Source organism: Mercenaria mercenaria, chromosome 4 (assembly GCF_021730395.1).
Source record: "Mercenaria mercenaria strain notata chromosome 4, MADL_Memer_1, whole genome shotgun sequence".
In the NCBI taxonomy this organism is placed as follows: domain Eukaryota; kingdom Metazoa; phylum Mollusca; class Bivalvia; order Venerida; family Veneridae; genus Mercenaria; species Mercenaria mercenaria.
Genome location: NC_069364.1, coordinates 83700192 through 83722830, shown reverse-complemented (window position 1 = coordinate 83722830; position 22639 = coordinate 83700192). Strand labels below are relative to the sequence as shown.

Below are 22639 nucleotides of genomic sequence, written 5' to 3'. Positions count from 1 at the left end.
TAACAAAATCGCCTTCAGAGACAAAGTAAATAGAACAGAATATGCTACTTTATATGCGAATTGATCTCTTACAATATTAGGTAAATGAACAGGTTATACAACTTAACTAACCTGTTTTAATTTTGCAAAGTATGTTTAATTAAATCGGAATAGCCACTTTGCTATTTGCGATATGCACACTTGACCATTCACTTCGTAATTATTTGAAAAAACACATGTTTCCCAACTGTTCACTACTGATCATATATTGCACGTGCATGTAATAATAAATAAACGAACCATTTTAATGCTGAAATCATTTTTCTGAGAGTTGAACTAGAGTTCTGCTGAGAAGTAACATTGACAGATGATTTAAAAAAAAATTATATTAAAACAGGGCAGTTCATATGCAAAGTTTGTTTTATAGGAAACTCGCAACTAAAGCGTATATGTAAAGTAGATTTACAGCTATTAGTTGTAAAGTTAGCAAATGAAATTTTCAAGTCATACCAATAGATGTACTCAATAACATATCATTGCTCATATTATCAATAAATCAGATCTTTATACTTATATTTCTTTCTACACCATTTACTTTTCGACAACCGAATGCAATCAAAATACCTGCATTACAAAATACCAATATCATTTTATTAGCTCACTTGAGCATGGAGTGTTTAAGGTGAGCTTTTGTGATCGCCCTATGTCTGTCGTCCGTCGTCGTCAGTCGTCGTCCGTCGTCAACAATTTGACTGTTAACAATCTACAGGTCACAATTTTGGCCCAATCTTAATGAAACTTGGTCAGAATGTTACTCTAAATAAAATCTTGGACAAGTTTGATATTGGGTCATCTGGAGTCAAAAACTAGGTCACCAGGTCAAACCAAAGGAAAAGCTTGTTAACACTCTAGAGGTCATAATTTTGGCCCAATCTTAATAAAACATGGTCAGAATGTTCTCCTTAATAAAATCTTGGACGAGTTCGATATTGGGTCATCTGGGGTCAAAAACTAGGTCACCAAGTGAAATCAAAAGAAAAGCTTGTTAACACTCTGGAGGCCACATTTATGACTGTATCTTCATGAAACTTGGCCAGAATGTTATTCTTGATGATCTTTGAATCTGGGCCAAAAACTAGGTCACCAGGTCAAATAAAAGGAAAAGCTTGTTAACACTCTAGAGATCACAATTTTGGCCGAATCTTAATGAAACTTAGTCAGAATGTTACCCTAAATAAAATCTTGGACAAGTTCGATATTGGGTCATCTGAAGTAAAAAAAAACTACGTCACTAGGTCAAATCAAAGGAAAAGCTTGTTAACACTCTAGATGCCACATTTTTGGCAATATCTCTATGAAACTTTATCAGAATGTTTCTCTTGATGGGTCATGTGGGATCAAAATCTATGTCACCAGGTCAAAAAATCAAAGGAAAAACTTGATAACTTGTTAACACTCTAGAGGTCACATTTTTGTCTATATCTTCATGAAACTTGGTCAGAATGTTAATCTTTATGATCTTTAGCTCAGGTGTGAATGTGGGTTATGTGGGATCAAAAACTAGGTCACTAGGTCAAATCAAAGGAAAAGCTAGTTAAAACTCTAGAGGCCACATCTTAATGAAAACTTGATCTGATCTTTAGGTCAATAGGTCAGGTGAGCGATACAGGGCCTTCAGGGTCCTCTTGTTTTTTAATAATTTTGAACGCAATGATCGGTCGGCAGATCCAAAAACAATTTGTTACATTCTAGTTGTGTTGTCATTCGCTGATTATTCTAGATAAAGGACCCGAAACAGACTGTATGCTTTAGGATACTTTTTTAAAAAAATAAGGTAATTAAAATTTTATTTCATGGATAATCTAATATGCTCATAAAGCATATCTTTAATATACATTTGCTTATAAGAAATTCTTTTTTACTACTTATGACATTATGTATAATCATATTTAGCGCAATGTATTTGAAACAGAAGAACTTTAAAGTGATTTTTTTTTTCGGTTGTATATTTTCTGGTTAGTATACGTGTAATTAGGTTTCGCTTTAGCCGTTGCTGGAGGGGTTGACGCATGAGGGGTGTTGCATTTTTCATTACCTCTCATTAACAGAGTTACTAGTAATTAAACCGAGTCTGCAATTACTTTGCTCGTTGCATTCAATGCTTACAATGGATCTTTTAACAGAATATATTGGCATCAAGCTTAAAGTCAGTTCTCTTTTTGTAAGCTACAATGTGCGTAATATATAAGATTTAATATTTGTCTTAAGTATTATATATATATGAGTTATTGTAGTCTTACGTAATCTTGATATGCTAATGTGGCACTTCATTCCACTACCAATCTATAAAATATTTTATCTGCTTCCTTCTTATGATTGTTAAGTACATGTAAAACAGTTCTATAAACGATTGAATAATTTCTAAGTGTTGTCACTTTCTGAAATATACAAGTCTGACAAGTGCATTAAAAAAGGCCGAAATGAATACATGTGTTTCTAAACTTTATTCACATTCTATTTACTGAAAACTTAATGTTGTTATATTTTCTGGTTATGATGGATCATGAGTACATTTAATGCTTATGGGCAAAAGAGTCATGTTCAAGTCGGTGCTATGGGCGTGGGGTGTAGCACGTATTATCTGTTATGAACAGACTCGGTCAAGCTGAATCTGCTAGCATACACACTATCTGTAAGAATATAACATAATTGCTCGTATAGTTTTCTTTCTTTTCTTTTTTTTTTTTTTTTTTGCTAATCATAATGGTCTTAATACCACTGACCAGTTTTTAACTTTAAAATCTACCATCATCTACTTTCAGTTAGTTACACGGCAAACGAAGTGTTAGTTGTAGAATAATTAACGTCCGCAGTTTTTTATTATGTTAAGAACACATTGGCAGGACAAGGTCATTCTATTGGTCTATAAAGAATGCTTCCTTAACAAAATAAAAACAATTAATTTATCCTTACTGCTGACTGCTATTTTACCATCCCAACTGTTGAAACGAACGAGGCAGATTTAAAATGATTAGGGCAACTGGCTGCGTTTATGCACTGTTTGGCAACGTTAAGTGCAAAGTTATCACTTTTAAATCTGCATTGTATGTGTAAACGCACTTTACTACGGTTAATGTATCTAAGTGCGTGTTTATCCAGATAGATATGTGTGGATTTATGTGAATAGTTTTCTAAAGAATTAAAATTTCGAGTCATTAACGTATATTTGTAAAAACCTAGGTTAGCCTGTGTGAAATTTACCAATTATGTATTACTTTGTATTTTTAAATGGTGATTAGAAATCATTTTTGTCTTCAGTCTTGGGATTATTAGTCCATTTCCACAAAATACAAGAGCTCTTATGGAAATGATAAATAGCGGAATAGATCCTGATAAATCAAATGTGCAAATATTTGTAGTATAGACCAAGAAGAAATCAAATGATAGCGAAAGTGAACGTCATTGACAAGTTACGAATGATGAATTGTCATCCTTGCTTCCCCCCCCCCCCCCCCCCCCCCCCCCACACACACACACTCTCTCTCTCTCTCTCTGTCCACACACACCATTTATTCTATCTTTTACCGCCACCCCACCCCCAATTTTGTATTTTGCATGTAATGAAAAAGTACTTGTTCTTAGATTTTCGAAGCAAGCCGTCGTCTTTATTTTCCCGTTTCAGTTCCTTGGCGAGGCATGTCTGTATGAATGTGTTTTGGGTGTTCTTTGCTTCCGGGAAATCTAACGTTCTTACACACTGTATTCGTCTCATTGCCATCCGTCAATACGTGTATGATATATATGCCTTAGTTATAAATTTACTGAAGCACTAATAAATGTTAAAGATATACAAATAATTACTTATCTTACTAATTTCAAGGTTAGAAATAAATTCCGATTCTGAATAAATTCATTTGCTGCATAACGCTAGCTATTGCATTGAGAACAGTGTCGAAATAGGTAAGTCTATACTTATTCTAAACAAAGATCTATAAATATCCAGACTTACATATGTTCAAATATGGACCATATTTTTTAGAAGACTGCTAAAACAACTTTTATAGTTCATGAGTGGCCATATTTCAAACGGTTGTAACTTATTTAACCTTACATTATGTGCATGTTCACTTTATAGATTTGTTATTGTTAGGATTTGAGAGGTCCCTGTATAATATTGAATAGGATAGCAAAATTTGAAAAGAATTCAAAAAGCTATAGAATGGTCAGAGTATACTCAAAACAAAAGTAAGTCATCAATTTTATTTCATTGTAGTACAGTTCTGCAGATTTGGACTAGATCAGTAGTCAATCTTTTTTTCCTTCTCATTTTTAGCTTCGTGCTCAATGTGAGCTTTTGTGATCACTCTGAGGCCGTCGTCCGTCGTCAACAATTTCACTGTTAACACTCTAGAGGTCACAATTTTGTCCCAATCTCAGTGAAACTTTGTTAGAATGTTACTCTAAATAAAATCTTGGCCGAGTTTGATATTGGGTCTTCTGGGATCAAAAACTAGGTCACAAGGTCAAACCAAAAGAAAAGCTTGTTAACAATCTAGAGGCCACATTTATAAAATATCTCTATGAAACTTTGTGGGAATGTTAATCTTGATGATCTTTAGATCAAGTTCGAATCTGGGTCAGGTGGGGTCAAAAACTACGTCACCAGGACCAGCTTGTCAACACGCTAGAGACCACATTTATGACTGTATCTTCAAGAATCTTTGTCAGAATGTTTATCTTGATGACTTTTAGGTCAAGTTTGAATCTGTTTCTGGTGGGGTCAAAAACTAGGTCACCAGATTAAATCAAAGGAAAAGCTTGTTAACACTCAAGAGGCCACATTTATGACCATATCTCCATGACACTTAATCAGAATGTTAATCTTGATGATTTTTAAGCCAGGTTTAAATCTAGGTCAGATGGGATGAAAAGCTAGGTCACCAGGTCAAATCAAATGAAACGCTTGATAACAATCTAGAGGCCACATTTATGACTATCTTCATGAAACTTGGTCAGAATGTTAACCTTGATGATCTTTAGGTCAAGTTCGAATCTGGGTCATATGGAATGTGACCTACTGACCTACCTTCTTTTTATTAAGATACAGCCTTGAAATTTGGATGAAATGTACAGTTTTGCACGCCAATCTTAAAACTGACTTTCAGTGACCATGAATGTGACCTACTGACATACTTTCTTGTTTTTTAAGATACAGCATTGGAATTTGGATGAAATGTACAGTTTAAACACACCGATTTTAAAACTGATTTTCAGTGACCATAAATTTGTCCTACTGACCTACTTTCTTGTTTTTTGCTCACCTGAGCACAAAGTCCGTCGTCGTCAACAATTTGAGGGTTAATAGTCTAGAGGTTACAATTTTTGCCCAATTTTAATGAAACTTGGTCAGAATGTTACCCTTAATAAAATCTTGGACGAGTTTGATATTGGGTTACCTGGGGTTAAAAACTAGGTCATCAGGTCAAATAAAAGGAAAAGCTAGTTAACATTCTAGATGCGGCATTTATGAAAATATCACAATGAAACTTGGTCAAAATGTTAATCTTTATGAATTTCAGATCAATTTAAATCTTGGTTAGGTGGAATTAAAAACTAGGTCACCAGGTCAAATCAAAGGAAAAGCTTATTAACACTCTAGAGGCCACATTTATGACTGTATCTTCATGAAACTTAGTCAGAATGTTTGTCTTGGTGATCTTTAGTTGGAATCTGATTTATGTTGGGTCAAAAACTAGGTCACCAGGTCAAATCAAAGGAAAAGCAAGTTAACGCTCTAGAGGCCGCATTTATGACAATATCACAATGAAACTTGGTCAAAATGTTAATCTTTATGATTTTCAGATCAATTTAAATCTTGGTTAGATGGAATTAAAAAATAGTTTACCAGGTCAAATCAAAGGAAAAGCTTATTAACACTCTAGAGGCCACATTTATGACTGTATCTTCATGAAACTTAGTCAAAATGTTTGTCTTGGTGATCTTTAGTTGGAATCTGATTTATGTTGGGTCAAAAACTAGGTCACCAGGTCAGATCAAAGGAAAAGCAAGTTAACGCTCTAGAGGCCGCATTTATGACCATATCTTAATGAATCTTGGTCAGAATGCTAATCTTGGTCATCTTTAGATCAAGTTTGAATCTGGGTCATGTTGAGCAAAAAACTAGATCATTAGGTCAAATCAAAGGCAAAACTTGTTAACACTATAGAGGCCACATTTATGAAGTATCTCTATGAAACTTGGTCAGAATGTTAATCTGTTAATCGTGATGATCTTTAGGTCAGATTCAAATCTGGGTTATATAGGGTTTAAACCTAGGTCAAATCAAAGGAAAAGCTTGTAAACACGCTAAAGGCCATATTTACGACTGTGTTTTCATGAAACTTAGTCAGAATGTTTTTCTTGATGATCTTTAGGTCAAGTTAAAGTCTGAGTTAGGTGGGGTCAAAACCTAGGTCACCACGGTATATCAAAGGAAAAGCTTGTTAACACTCCAGAGGTCACATTTATGACTGTAACTTCATGAACCTTTGTCAGAATGTTAATCTTGATGATCTTTAGGTCAAGTTCAAATCTAGGTCTTATTGGGTTAAAAACTAGGTCACCATGTCAAATCAAGGGAAAGGCTAGTTAACACTCTAACAACCTGTATGACCATACCCTTATGAAACTTGGTCAGAATGTTTAACCTTGATGATCTTTCAGTCAAGTTCGAATCTGAGTCATGTTGAATGTGACCTACTGACCTACTTTTTTGTTTTTAAGATAAAGCCTTGAAATTTGGATGGCTTGTACAATTTTGCACACCGGTCTTAAAACTGACTTTCAGTGACCATGAATCTGACCTACTGACCTACTTTTTTGTTTTTTAAGACACAACCTTGAAATTTGAATGACGTGTACAGTTTAGCACACCGATCTCAAAACTGACTTTCAGTGACAATGAATGTGACCTACTGACCTACTTTCTTGATTTTTAAGATACAGCTTTGAAATTTGGATGACATGTACAGTTTTGCAGATCGATAAAACTGACTTTCAGTGACCATGAATGTGACCTACCGACCTATTTCCTTAATATTTTAGCATCTGTTTGACATTTGAAACATGTAGCTCATATTAATCAGGTGAGCGATCCAGAGTCATCATGGCCCTCTTGTTTATTTTCTTCTAACTTTACTTTTCTACATCGTTTTGATCATTCAACAGTGCATATCTTGTTGCAACCTGTCATAACAATAAAAATCCAGTTGTATGTACACAAAATGCTAAGGAAAAGGATTCAGATAAGTTACCTTGTAATATATTTCCTAATCCTAACAGTATTTGTTACAGTGCTGTTTATGTTATGTTTACTTGATTAAAATAAAAACTAATCTTTGGAGGAGTTGTTGGGAATGAGTATATTTTGGTTACGATTTTAAATTCAAACTGTTTAACAATTCTGTGTACGTCCTAATGAAAATATTTAAGATATGGAATGGGGATTTTCTACTAAACTGTTTTATCTTTATGTATAAAATCCTCTTCAAATGTATTTAACTTTACATAAATATATAAATTAAATTTGCATATAGAGCTACATTCATACTTAAATGCCATGCAGTAACAGTTGATTGTTGAGTAGGCATTTGTTTTATATGTCTAGACTTGCTTTATTAAGCAAACCTAAATTGGCACTTTATATGCCTGGTTGATAGAATGGAACCTAAATTGACAACGTCTGGTTGTTTGTTCGGGATTTTTTTAATTGGTGTGTTTGGTAGTATTTAGTTACGCAATATCTTTTCAAATTTATTTATTCACTTCTTATTTGTGCAGTCTGAAAATATGACAGCGTGAGATAAGCATTGAATCGTGCCATGTCTCAATTTAATACGAACAAAAGTGTCTGCATTTGAAATAAAATAAATAAAATACAAAATATAGCAATATGATATAATTTTTAAAACCAGTCAAAGATTAAATATACACTAGATTTTTTTTGTTAAATTGAGCAATCATGAAAAACGTTTGAAAATATCCAGTTTTCTTCATTAAGTAGACACGTTTGTCACACACGCTTGTTTTGCATGTAAATAAGCGTTCGCGGCATGTTAACATTATTACATATAATGCATTAAATACATTTAATGATCAATAAATCTAAATTCTGCACCTGCGTACACTATTCAATTCATATGGGATGTAATTGATGGCATTATTCTTTCAGGACAAAGCACAGCAGCAAATGTTTCAGTCAGAAGTAAATAAAAGTCTGCCTAAAATTGAAAATATAAATCGGCCGGAACAAGATAAATTTGACATGCGACATCAATCGGCCAAATCGTCGTCTTCTCGCTTAGCTTCATACAAGTCTGATCTGGAAGCCAATGTAGATTTAGAAGTGATCCAGCAGGAACAGCAGTCAGCTATGCAGCAGAGATTCCCGCGAACAGTTCAAGACAAAACGACACGGAGTGGATGTTCCTCAGATGTATCAAGTACGTCAACTGAATCGGAATCAATAACAGCAACGGCAGACCAGCAGGAATTACCAGGGGTTTTGAAACGCCCGAAACCATCTACTGGACGTGCTCTTAAGAGATCACTTTCGTTAAATCCAAGTAACTTATCAGCGGCTGCGGCACTGTCTAGTAAAAATCGACGGGCCTCGCAGTTATCATTTTTACGAAATCAGCAAATACTGGAAGACACTTTTGAAGAATTACCGACGTCGAAAGGAAATATGTCTGCTTCAGCTACGTCCCCTAACAGTACACGCGATTTAAACCAGTCAAACCCCAACAGTGCTTCGGAAGGACCCACATGCGAACAACCTGGTTCTAGAAAAAACTCAATAGCTGGATCGGAAAAGAATCTATGGGGAAGGAGGAAGATTTCAGTCCACAACATGATGGATTTTTCTCTTATGATAGCCAATATTGCTCAACTAAGAGCTCTCCTGACATCTGAAGGAAGCAAATACAAAAACTTTATACTCAGTTGTATAATCATATCTATGACTTTTCAAATTATGTTTGCAATCTGTATGATAAGACGTCAAAACATGAACGAGCACATAAATCAAGCGCTGAACAGCGATGAAATCAATGAAGAAGAGGAGGAAAGAATAAGAAACAGAAGAAGGTTAATAAGAGTCCTCGACGAAATTGGAAATTATCTGGTTCTTTTTATACTCGTTGCAAATGGACTCATAACTGGATTCGGATTCTTAAACTGATCTTTTGAATTCCTTGAAATACTGCAACAAAGCTTGTTTGATAGAAATAACACCCACAAATGTATGTCTTTGAATGTAACTGATAATACCCGCATAAAATCATTCATTACAAATGGAAATACTTTGACCACAAAGCTTAACATTATATTCAGAAAAATGCAAATTCACATACTCGCTAGACTACTAGGCATAGACAACGATTTTAGATAACAAATAGCCTCAGTTACGTTATCTATTGAATAAAATGTAGTTTTATACTGATCTGTTGCTGTGTCGAACTTTTGCCGCTATATCGCTATGATGATAAATGTTCAGATCATGGCTCTGACATAAATAATGTGTCCTTTATACTATTTTTACATTGTTTTCCAGCGTCGGTCTATAACGACTGGTAGCAATATAGTATCTCAAGGAACTGTGTCAATAATCACGTTTAATAAAATTGGAATATTATCAATTGACACGTATCTATATATTATATGAAGTTTAGCATTTTTAGGAAATACATAGATATATATTTTTTAAACCACAATTATATCAATTATACTTATTATAGAAAGAGGCGTTTTCTACTCAGCGTTATCATATTTCCTCCTTTGGGATCAAAGAGTCCATTAAATTTATACAATATATTACCGTCTACGCATATGCTGCAGGACATATGAGATTCCACCTATTTCGTTACATCTCACGAAAAGACTCTATTAAACCGAGTCCGTGATCGAGTGATTGTCACTGACTTCGACGTTGACTGGGGTCAGCAATTTTTAATAAAGCAAAGGAAACCAACCGCTAGCTTCTGGATTCTTGCAAAAAGCAGGATGGAGTAATGTTTCTTGCTGAACAGAGTCAGCTTTTGATGGTGAATACGTGTTGCAAATTTTAAAACAATAGCTTTGATAGTTTAGGAGAAACTTTGACCTAAACGCAAAACTTAACCAAGAAATCTGATATTTTCTAAGTCCAAAGTGGGCCATAATTCTTGCAAAAAGCAGGATGGAGTAATGTTTCTTGCTGAACAGAGTCAGCTTTTGATGGTGAATACGTGTTGCAAATTTTAAAACAATAGCTTTGATAGTTTAGGAGAAACTTTGACCTAAACGCAAAACTTAACCAAGAAATCTGATATTTTGTAAGTCCCAAAGGGGCCATAATTCTTGAAAAAAGCAGGATCAGGTTATGTCTCTTGCTTTAGAGAGTCAGCTATGGATGGTGAAAGAAGTGCTGCAAGTTGTAAAGCAATAGCTTTGATAAATTTAAGAGAAAAGCTGACCTAAACATAAACCTTAACCAGGCAACGTCGACGTCGACGCAGACGCCGATCAAGTGATGACAATAACCCATCTTTTTTTTCTCAAAAAAAATCAGATGAGCTAAAACTGCAAATAAAACGGAAACTCATCAAATACTGAAACAGCGCAAATAAACTAAATTGACGCAGAGCGATGTTGGTTTATCTGTCTTTCTGTCTGTCTCAACGTTACTTATTTTAGAAGAAATATTCCTTTTGGGGGCTATTATTCCTTGTAAAGCATTTCTAGCATGTGAAACGAATGTGTAGAAAAAAGAACAAAGATAGTTTTTGTCTTGTATATTCTATTATAAGGTACCAGATACCATTCTGATTTGAAAGAAAACACTCTGGATATCAAAATTCAATCAAGTGTTCTTTAATATAGTGCTCAAATTAACAACCGTAGGCTGTGCCTTATGTTCCACGGAAAAAATATAAAAAAAAACGTTGTGTACATTTGCGAGAGTTGGACAGAACCAATCCAAGACAAAAAACCTTTCAAGTTGGACGAAACCACCCTTCCCCCCGTTGAAATATCAAAACTCCAGTTAGAAAAGAAATATTATGATATTTTATATGTAATAATAACATAATAATCGTAAAGAATTACACCATATCAGATATATTTGCTTTTTATTTCTGAACACATAAAACGAAAATAAAAGAATATACATATTAATCTGCTTGATTTATTTCATGATTTAACTTTTTTATTTCAATGATTGTTACTTTATTGATTGATTTTCCTTTGATTTTTGTCACTAACGCATGCCAAAATATATCGATCAGGGGAACGATTAATTATTTCAAACCTTTCTCAAAACAGAAATTTTTAACAATATGCTTGTTTTGTCCAGTCCTTTTTCAAAATGGCAGGCGTTGTCAACCTTTGATTTTTTTTAAATTGCGAGAGGGTATCATGATCACTTTCTGCTGATCTTATATTTGCATATATTTTGTGGAATGGATATATAAAGTCTTCACACAAAAAAAAAACAGTTGTGATCCTTCTTGCTGATTAGAAAGTGCCTGTAACTTTGTTACGATATTAATCCTTTTCTACCCCTTCCCCCACCTACACCCCCTTTCTATATTTTACATAAAAATTAAAATGTACTTGCTGGATTTTTGAAGCAACCCATCTATACTTTTCTTCCGTTACAGCTTCTTTTTGTCGTGGGCCTACTTTGCAAATGCGTGGTTCTGTGGCTGTGTTTGTGGTGTTCTGTGTTTCCGAAATCTACCCTTACCTTTTATCTCTTGTATTGGCAAGTAATTAATAAATCATCCCAATGGACACATTCTAGTTATAGGCTCTAATGGAGTTGTAATTAGTGTTGTGGAAACACACCTTATACATAAATAGTGATTGCATCAATACATTTTATAACTTAAAAGCTCTTGATGGAATGCTTTTAACGAGGCAATTAAATTTTTCAAAAGTATGTAAAAGTCTAATATGGTTGGCTGACAAGATGTTTTAAAAACATTATTTCATCTAGCCGACTTCGGGGAATATAAATTATTTATAGTTTTAATGCATCACGCTATATTGCTATTGGCCCCATGCATTAAATGAAACAAAAATATTTTTGTTAGACTTTTAAAAATGATACAACCAGTTGTTTGCAAGTACTTCTCCCACACATTTGTTTGCTGTTTGAATGTTATCTGTGAAAAAATGTGATAGAATTGTCATGAAAATAAGATAAAGCTTGCAAAATGGCTATTTATGTAAGTATTTACATAGTTTTATAAATTCAAGTGTGAATATTTCCTGTCGGCACCAATTTAGAAAATACAAATGTAGCTCAGGTTTTACACAACCTAACTGTATGCAACACATAAAGAAATTAAGATATTGTGTTTTTTTTAACTATGACATTTGTCGGACAAAATTGCTGTGGAATATGAAACAGTTATCAAAAAATCTGGAAAGTAGATCCCTCGGAAGCACCGAGGCAAACAGTGAAAATTGCAGACTCACTTTGATTGAGTTTGTTCATGAGCAGTAATGCAAAGTTCATTTTAATCATACAATATGTAAGAGGCATGAAGGGGCAATTAGCCGGATTTGCCTCCGTGGTCCACTCAAATGTAGTCCATATCAATATATAGTGCAATTTTCCCGCCTAGTAAAGGCCATTTTTATGCCAGATATAAGTTTTATTGATGCTTGATTGTAAAAAGGAATGTCCGCAGATGATTTTAAGCTACGTTATATGCTTCAAAAGTTGATTTGAAGCTGCCTGGTGAAATGAAAGTGAAAGTAGGTATTTCCTGATGTCTACCTACGCAATATTAGCGTTTTCATCACGTGTCTCAGTCACGTGACCATGGTTTCACTGCATTATGGTCAACCCCATATTTTTTGGGTATATATTGATTGCCAAAAGGCGGACCTTCAAGACAGGGGTAGTCTCGCAGGAAGTGAAAGGCTAGAAATCTTGATAAAAGTATGTTATAAATTGTTATTTGATATAGAAAATAGTAGCGGAGGCATGTAATACCTTCATACCTAGACGGTGCTTCGTACCATCTTGGCGGCCATCTTGAATTTCTCGAAGGCTGAGCACCACTAAATCCGGCTGTTCTTTATTTCATTTAAAATCTACTTACATTATAACGGTTTTCCGACATTTTCTAGCATATCAGATTTTGAGAGACTTGTATTGTCATAAAGAACTATATAGCTACTTTAGAAAAACAAAAAGAAAAGGGGTGTTAACGTTTATATAAGAAAACTACAGTTCGTTAAATACAACCCGCTAAATGTTTCTTCTTTTCGCTTCTTTCAATTTCTCTATTTTACCTAGCATGCGATAGGAACATGCCGATTTTGATAGAATGTTACCGAGAGTAAAAGAAAACATGATGCTGTTGATAAAGGGCACGAGGAAATGGAGAAAGATTAGCACTATTTATAGTTGGACTACTAGACCAGCGGAGGCTTACATTTGATTTGGTAGTGGTCTGCCCCGAAGGGCACCTTAATTTGAGACTATCACCCTAGATTTTCTTGCACGTTAGCTAACCATCTTCACTATTCTACGACGACTTTAGGAAACCTCTCGTGTGCAAAGAACCTCTCTCAGATACTGTAGTAAGAAGCCAGGATACGTTTTAAATTGAAATCAGAAATAAAAGTTACTTTGAATGCAGTCCAGCGACTGCAGGTTATTAGAAAAGAGCAACGAATTTCACGCAGCATCATAAAACAAGAATAAGGTTTCTAAATATTTCCCATTCAAGTGATACAAAAACATAAAACATGCTGGTTTGTAAGTCACAATATGTACAAAGCTTTCAAAAGTTGTAATAAATTTTATTAACAGGAGACCTAGCTATTTTGATGATAGCTTCAAATGGTTTTGTTTACTCGATTAGATAGTTTACTTCAAATGTAGAAAATCCTCAACAAATATAATTAACTTTTAATTACTAAATATATAAATTAATTATGTATTTAGAGCTACATTCATAAGGAAATGCCATGCAGTAACAGTCGATTGTTAAACGTGGTAGTACATTTATTCTTGTTCAGCTATACATGTATACAGTGTGCACTAATTTCAGCCTAATACAGATTACTGTAACGTCACATGAACTTGTTAATTTTGTGTTTACATAAACTATATGTAATATTTATTCCTATTTTCAAATATTTTCCGGAAGGCCATTAAAAAGGATTTTCAGAATTGCTTTCAATGCCAATGTGATCCCGCCAAGAGAGAGTTTCGAAAAATCGATTATGACATTAAATAGTTTTGCCGTCTCTATATCATATCGCTGGTTTTATCTGAAAACCATTTGTGCTTTCAATACACATTATTCTGTGCAAATAATTGAAATTAAAAAGATTTCCTGAAACGCAGAGTACAGGAAACACAGCCAGATAGACACGTCATAAATAGAAATTTTTAACTGTAGTGGAAAGATTTAAAAAACAAACATCAACTACACATAAGTAAGATAAAACGAAACAAATAAACAAAATATATTTGGGCACGGCTCAGGGACTACCGGGGTCAAGGTCATCGATGTAAAGCTCAAATTGGTATATAGTATAAGTACCAAACATCAGGGGCTGTTCAATGCGTTTGAGGCATGTCAAGTAAGTCGTCCTTTAGTCTAGCAATCACATACTAGTAGTTTGAGTATATTGCATTGATATTGTGTTCCTTTAGGCAGCTTTCAAAATGATTATGATAGAAGTTTGGCCTTTATATCACAAACACTTGGGGCCTGGACCCCCCCCCCCCCCCCCAATTACCTACCACCCCCCCCCCCCCCCCCCCCCCCCCCCCCCCCCCCCCCTGGTTAAGATTAGCGAATATTATTAAGCATTTTAACATGTACTGAGCATAGGAGACGATCATAAAACGCATTTTGTAATAATTGTTTTAAAATGCATTTTTACCATCAATGCTCTTAAAATAAGAAGACATGAAACGGACACAGGGAACACTTGCTTGCCGCTTGAATCCCCGCTTTATACTGTGGATATCATAAACCGGGTACAAAAATTAATACGCTTATGACTATATTATACCAGATCATCACTTTTATGCTCAATACATATTAAAATGCTAAAACATATTCGCTAAACTTAACCAGAAATGTGGGACTGACGGACGAAGTGGCAACTATATGCTTACCTTTCGGAGAGCATAAAAATGACTGTTGCTGTTGGTTTTTGAAATGTGTGTGGTAAAATTGAACGAACAGTATGGCATAATTTAACTACTCTGTGAACCGTTCTGTTTTCTTGATGTATTCTTGGACATGCTTGAAGATAAGATTGTTATGTCAGATCCTAAGTTGTTATCGCCAGATAACAGTGTAAAAAGTGAGACAGTAACAGTCGAGAAGTTCCTGTCGATCGGTGTTGTACCATTGGAAAGCAAAGAAATATTTGTTGCTGCCTTCGATTTCGCCGCATTCGCAAAGTGGACATTGGACAATATTTTTCCGGAAGAGATCTTCTTTGAGAGAACTACAGTGTGTTCTAAGTCGTGTGTGCATTATTTAAAGTACCCGATCTCCAGTATAGTAATATTCAGGAATGTTTGCATTTAAACCTTTGATCCTGCTTTTTAAAAAAAAAATAACTAGGGACGAGGCATCTCGTACGTGTTGTAGAAGTGAATTTCATTCACGAATAGAAAAACGAAGGAAGGAATTTGAATACAGCTGTATGTTGCAAGGTAAGCTTCTAGTATTTTGATAATTTCGGAGTCTGTAATTAGAAAAGTCACCGACATTGACTGGAACGAGGTTAGAGAGGTAATGCGGAGAGAGGTTATTCTGCATTCTATAGAAAAGAATATGTTTATGTTTGCGTCGTCTAGGTTTTAAGGGTTCTAGTCCTGTCTCTGTATAAAAGTTTGCAATAGATACCAATTTTGTAGCTCCAGATATGATTCGGGCTGCCTCTTACTGGATTGCTTCAAGTTGTGATTCTTCATAGTTTGTTATATTATCCCAAACAACATCTGAATATTCCAGTAAGGGTCGTATGGAAGATGTGTAAATAGTTTCCAAAGATTTCCTGTCAGTTATGAATTTATTGTTCCTCATTATGTTTATCCGTTGCCATGCTTTCTGCTTTATATTGTCTATGTGTTGATGCCAGGTCACATCATTAGAAAGTGTTAATCTAATGTTTATAGGTGTCAGCTTCAGAGATTGCTATATAATTCATTTTCAAAGGAGGGTGAAATGGTTTTGTTGACTTTCAAGATATAAGAGGAGATTCAGTTGTGTTTGGATTGAAAGCCACCAGCCATGTGTCAGCGATATTTTCTTAAGGTCCGAATTGAGAGTGTCGGCTGCAATTATTGGATTGTCAACAATTATGTATCATCTGCAAATAGGCGAACAGTAGAATTTATCTGTCAAACAATACCATTAATGTGCACAAGGAATAAAAGGGGACCAAGGATGGGTCATTACGGGGCACCGTCAGTGATAGAAACAGTTTAGGAAAAGGCTCCAGGTAACACAACTTTTGTTTTCTATTTGACAGGTAATTATTAAACCACAGAAAGAGCTGACCAGGAATTCCTGTTGCATTACGTTTATGCAGAAGCCAAGGCCCCGATTCCAGAATGTGTCGAAAGCTTTGGATATGGCACAGAAAACCGCATGGACCTCTTTTGCTTCGTCAAGAGATTTGCAGAAGGTACTATATATAGTAACTAGTTGATTTACAGTTGAGTCGCCAGAAATAAAACCAGATTGCAAAGAAGTTATAGCATTATTAGAAACAAACGTTGAATAAATGGTTATAGATAAATTTTTTTCCATCACTTTGCTAATTGTACTAAGTAATGATATCTGTCTGTAGTTTAACACTTCCGCGAACAACCTTAATATTACCCGGACCAGTAGCTTTTCCTAATGTAAGTGATTGCAGTATCATGGCAGCCTCCGCTTTGGTTAGTGAAATAGAATATAGGCTTGGCGCAGTGTGATTTATATGTATGAATGAGAGTGGTTTGTTACTGTCATCAGTTGTAGTCTGTGCTTGAAAAAATGTGTTGAGTGAGTTAGCTTTATCAGCATTGTCAGTGTAGTATATGTATATGTCACTTTTCCAAAGACTGGTATTTGAGAGTTGACTAAGCTTGATTTAATTAATTGTTTGAGTGTTTTCCAGTAATCAGAGGGTGATAGTTGCTGAGATTTCAATGTGTCAGTTAGTTTAATAGACATGTTTGTTTTCGCATTTGTAATCAGACCGACAGTTGTTTGTACTGTGTCCAGTGTTCTTAATTCTGTGTTCTTTTAACTCTATCATACATCCGTTTTCTTTTCCTACTTTCGTTATGCATCCATTATGGGTCCTTCTGGCGAACTGTTATTTGTTTATGTGGTATAAACTGTTCTGAAATATGTTTAATTTTCTCTGTTATATTTTAGTGTATATTTGACCCAATCAATGTCATGGCGAAACAGTGACTCCCAGTCTACAAGAGATGCTTCCCGTCGCAGAACGCCATAATCAGCATTATCAAACTTCCAGGTTTAAATCTCCAGTTTTAACCATGTGTTGTATACCAGTACCGTAAGCTAGTCCGATTGAATTTTCAATATTAGTGAGTACCATGGGTAATGAATTAGGAGGGTGATAGAATGTCCCATAAAGTAACTTTTTGTTAAAAACCCTTATTTAAATCCAAATGCATTCAACACAATGTACTTCTGAATCATATCTTCTTCTTGCAGGAATGTAATTCTTGACACAGACTAATACTCTTCCATGAAAATCACGCGTCATCTATTTCCGCTTCTTAATTACAGCTAACGAACCTAAATTAAGTAGGAGAATGAAAACGGCAAGGAAACTCTAAATTTACTCTCGGGGCCGTCTTATCAATATCGTAACTTTACGAGAAACTTGCGAGGTCCATTTCTCGTAAGTTCCGATTTACGAGAATATTTATGATTCTCGCAAACCGTCTTATCAACGTCCTCGTAAGTCCGCATATCGCAATCCTCGTAACCTCGTAACTTTCTCGTAACTCGTTAAACACAGTGACGCAGTCTACATTTTTTTTAACGTCGTGTAAATAAAACGGGCACTTGCTTAGTAACAAAACAACCGGCATAATTTAAACATAAGCATGTAATAAAATTTATGAATCTTATTTAATAAGCATAGTTTATAAAAGTTTTCTTCGGCGGAGAGTTAATGTTTAAAATAAATGTGTTCCAAAACACAAACAAAAATATTCGCACCGGAAAACTAGTTAGTTGACATGATATTCAAGTGTTCATATTTCGTCTGTTTGAATTCGGACTGGTAAAAAAGCAATTTTTATGCGTACATCATATTCAGAAGATCTGACGTTGTGTAAAATGAACAAAGCACAGGGTGTAGTTCTCACCTGTACGGAAGCCTATTAGGGACATTTTGTCTTAGTTTTTATGCATAACCTCTTATATATGACATATTATGTGTTACGTGTTATCAGTTACCTCTTACATGTTACGTATTACCTCTTAGGTGTTATATCTTGTGTGTTACTTAAGGTTAGATTTGCCTAGTTCTCAATAGGGAAACAAAATTGGCGGATGTAAACGTTAACTGCTTGTGGCACTTAACCCCTTTTGGTGACCACTAGAGCTAAAACTAGAAAGAAGTTTTAAACGACCTATGCTATGAACAGCATGATGGATCTTGATCAAACTTGCTCTGTACCACCATTATAAGGTCATTTCCAGATTTGTTTCAAAACGCGCAATGGTCCCCTTTTAGGGGCCTCTAGAGCTAAACACAGACATACCTTTAAACATGTTTTTATGAAGTCTTTTGCTGAATTATCATTAACCTTTGTCTGTAGTTTAAACTTGGGGCATTTGATCCCTTTCTGAAACCATTAGAGACAGAAATAGAAGTACTTTTAAACAACTTTTTCTGCTGACCACTTGTTTACTATCATAGTATACATATGTAGGCAAGACTGAATAACTAGGACAAGGTCTTTAGCTTAGTTATGGCGTTTTCTTTTGGCATAGAAATTAGTTACGGTTCGCATACAATTCCATTTTTTTTTCTAAAATGCTTGATATATAACTTCGAAACTTTGAACACTTTCTTACCATCATTGCCACACATTGCCTTATAGTTCAAGATATATCCTGATCCACAAATACAGGTAGATTGTTTGTCTTATCTATCTTTTATTTTTTGTCAGATATTTTGAACCCATACTTCAATCAATTCTTCGAATAGTCCAGTCAACCGACAGCTTTTTTTATTGTTGTTTTATGGGAGACCTAAAATTGTTCTTGTCAGTACGTCTGTCCGAATATATATCATGTATATCTAAAAAAGTATTTAACCTAGAGTCACCAGACATAGGATTGTTATTAAACATTTTACGTTGTACTTCTGGTGTTGTAGTTTGAGTTTTCAAAGCCAGACCATAGCCATGACTTAGATAAAATATACTTACTGTAAAAGGAAGTCGGGGTTTGACTGTTCCTAAAAATAGAGAATGGCTTAAACTGGCGCAAATGGGCATATGCAGTATAATGTATTTCATTACTGCCCATAAACAGACTCGATAAAACCTTTTTTTCCCCCTAGTGATTCATTTCAGTTTGTTGTCGTGCAGGATTATATATTTCATTACTGCCCATAAACAGGCTAAATAAACCAATTTCTTATCTTGCTGCATTATATATTTCATTACAGATCTTGTGCGTCGTCTTTTCTTAACTGCGCAGTTAGCAATCTCTGAAATAACTTATGTGACTGAACACTATATTTATACAAACTATTATAAAGTACGATAGCCATAATAAAGAGTGTCGGTGCGACGTTCAACCTAACCAAAAATAAAAAAAAATAATAAGGAGTATATAAGTCCTTAGACATTAGATGAAATACCTAATTCCTAATACCTTTGACTTGGCATAAGATGAAATACCTAATGCCTAACACCTTAGACATAAGATGTGAGATAAAACATCTAATGCATAATTATATATATTTTATATATGCAAGAGCTGATAAATAAGTCATTAGTAGGAATTCGCAGTTCGCGCCGTACTAAGGACTGAAGTTTTCTTCCAGCGTATTTATAACTTCACCAGTATTAAGAGCTATTTAACACCTTACACCAACGTTTAAAAACAAAACATTTATCACTTCATCAGTTTAGTGTCCCTTTTTCAGCTAAGAATTTCGATGAAAATATTTTTAAAGTGTACGTGCGATTTTTGCTACAAATCAATGTACTGCGTAAACCCAAGTTGTAATTTACATAAAACTTCCCTGAGGCAAAGGAATTGGTTCAAACGTCATAGAAGTGTCCCCTAACCAAATCTGTATCATATCCAATAGTTTCTTTATTTTCACAGATGCAATGAAAACTAATATGAGCCGCGCCTTAGAAAACAAACATAGTGGGTTTGCGACCATGCATGGAAACCAGTCAGCATGCTCATACCGCGCATCGGTCAGGGTCCTTCTGTCGATTTAAAACCTATTGCAATTAGTAAACTGTTATCGTACGCATGGACTCTGACCTACAGGCAGATGCCAGGTGGTCTGGATATGCTAGGCGCAACCACTAGTGTTTCACATGGCGCGGTTCAATGATGATGAAATGAAAGATATTTCCATTTCGTTAATGATTAAATCAGCATTTTCTTCAACAATGTTAATTGTCTTCTAGCATTTGTACATGTTTGAATTTGATCCCAAATTGGTTTTGTGCGCATATATAGACATTCTGAGTCTTGGATATATAGTATATCTTCTATGAATCCACAAAATTTCACAGATTATGAATCTTTTTGCGATCTCCTTGCCAATAATCTGGTAACAAATTACATTAGACCATGCGGAATGTAGATTCAAGTTAACAGAGCTATTCGGTCGAGCTTTGTGAAAGAAAACTTTAAACATTCCACATATCAGTAAAGGATTCAGTTCGTGTTTCCCGCTTTACCTCTACCTTACGAGTATAATCTAAGAGGTAATAAATAATACGTAGCGCATAATACATCAAACATAAGAGGTAATGCATAAAAACTAAGACAAAATGTCCCTAATAGGCTTCCGTACACCTGGGATAAACATGTCACTTTTTTTTTCAAAACTAGTAGGAAGTAATTGTACGGATGTGCAGCCTATATTGATCCTCGATGTGTTTTCTGATCGCCCGAGAATTGGTTTATCGTGCGCAAATGATAAAGCATGTTTCATTTTTAAATGATCTGATAATATTTTAAGTAGATATATTTTACAATGATCGATCCTACCATAGAAGAAATTTACAAACAATTCGAAAAATCGTGATTTTTGCGAGTCTGGATTGTGCGTTGGTGTATAATCTGAAATACATTTTCATTTAAATCACAGTCATTTGTATATAATTGTGTAACCACAAGGCATTAAGTCATCTTTTTATCAAACTATAATAATGTCATAGCCTTTATTTTACTATTGTCATAGCAATTCCCGGCGTCGGTTCGTTACTCTCTTTCTTATTCCGTAATATAAAAAGCCTAACATAATATGAAATAGGCCTAATACAAAATTGCACAAACAATAACTCACGCATTGTGTAAAGAAATACAAAATACAATATCAACAATATATCTAAATATTTTTTACCACAACTGAAGTGAATTAAATAATTCAAAATGATTTGAATTCAAAGTAGGCCTAATAGTATATGTAAGATTTACCATCTTACAATTAGGAGTAGAAATATATCTGGAAATTAGATCCCTGGAAAGTAAATCGTAGGAGTAGAAAGACTGTTCTGAGGGCCGAAGGAATTCGGCGGTGAAAAGTGCAAAGGGATTTAAAAAAGCAGACCAATGTATTTCTTTCTCTCATTCAGTTTCTCATTAAGACACGACGATTGGACATATTAAAAAGAAAGAAAAAAAAAATGGCAAGTGTGCACAAAGACTGCATGGACAAACACACGGATGAATTGCCTCTGGAACCTACGTTAATATCTGTGATATTACGTACATTACCGTGGATCCCCGATTCAATAAAATAGCAGACGACACAAACATAACCCTCGGGAACCTCCGTTAATATTCGTGATATAACGTACATTACCGAGGATCCCAGATTCAATGAAAACGGAAGAATAGGCGAGCGGATTGATCAGGCGACGCTCAAACCACTAAAGCTTACTGGTATCGTTTGAAATGTTAAAATAAAGATATAAGTCATCAATTACGATATTTTCGGTTTACTCCGAGCTACAGTAAAATGCTAATGTTTGCATTGTGAATTTGGATGACGAAAACGGCCATGTATTATGAAAATTTAAAATCATCACCAACTTTCTTTCTTAATTTTTCACGGGAATGATACCTCCAGATCTTTCTAGAAAACTCACTACTCTCACTCAAAATCTTGGAGCCATCATTACCATCACCCGTCTTATACTTCCTTTACATACGTGTATTCCCTAACTAAATTTCAGTTTTTCAACGGTCTAAATCCGGAAACGCGCCTTTTGTGAAAATTCACTTTCATTTCCAAGAAATAATGTTTATTTCAGACAGAACTGTTATGTGAAAATGATACAAAACAAGACATTTAAAACTGACTGCTGAACTGAGACCTATGCATGTATCAT

The 22639-nt window shown here is 34.8% G+C and overlaps 1 protein-coding gene across 1 annotated transcript; it reads left to right on the top strand.

The window, feature by feature from the left end:
- The first annotated feature begins 1576 nt into the window (after positions 1–1576).
- Positions 1577–11170, top strand: LOC123553542 (uncharacterized). Its single transcript, XM_045343249.2, has 2 exons — positions 1577–1813; positions 8210–11170. Exon 2 carries the CDS (start codon positions 8228–8230, stop codon positions 9218–9220), a length of 993 nt encoding a protein of 330 aa, XP_045199184.2. The 5' UTR covers positions 1577–1813; positions 8210–8227; the 3' UTR covers positions 9221–11170.
- Positions 11171–22639: the final 11469 nt, after the last annotated feature.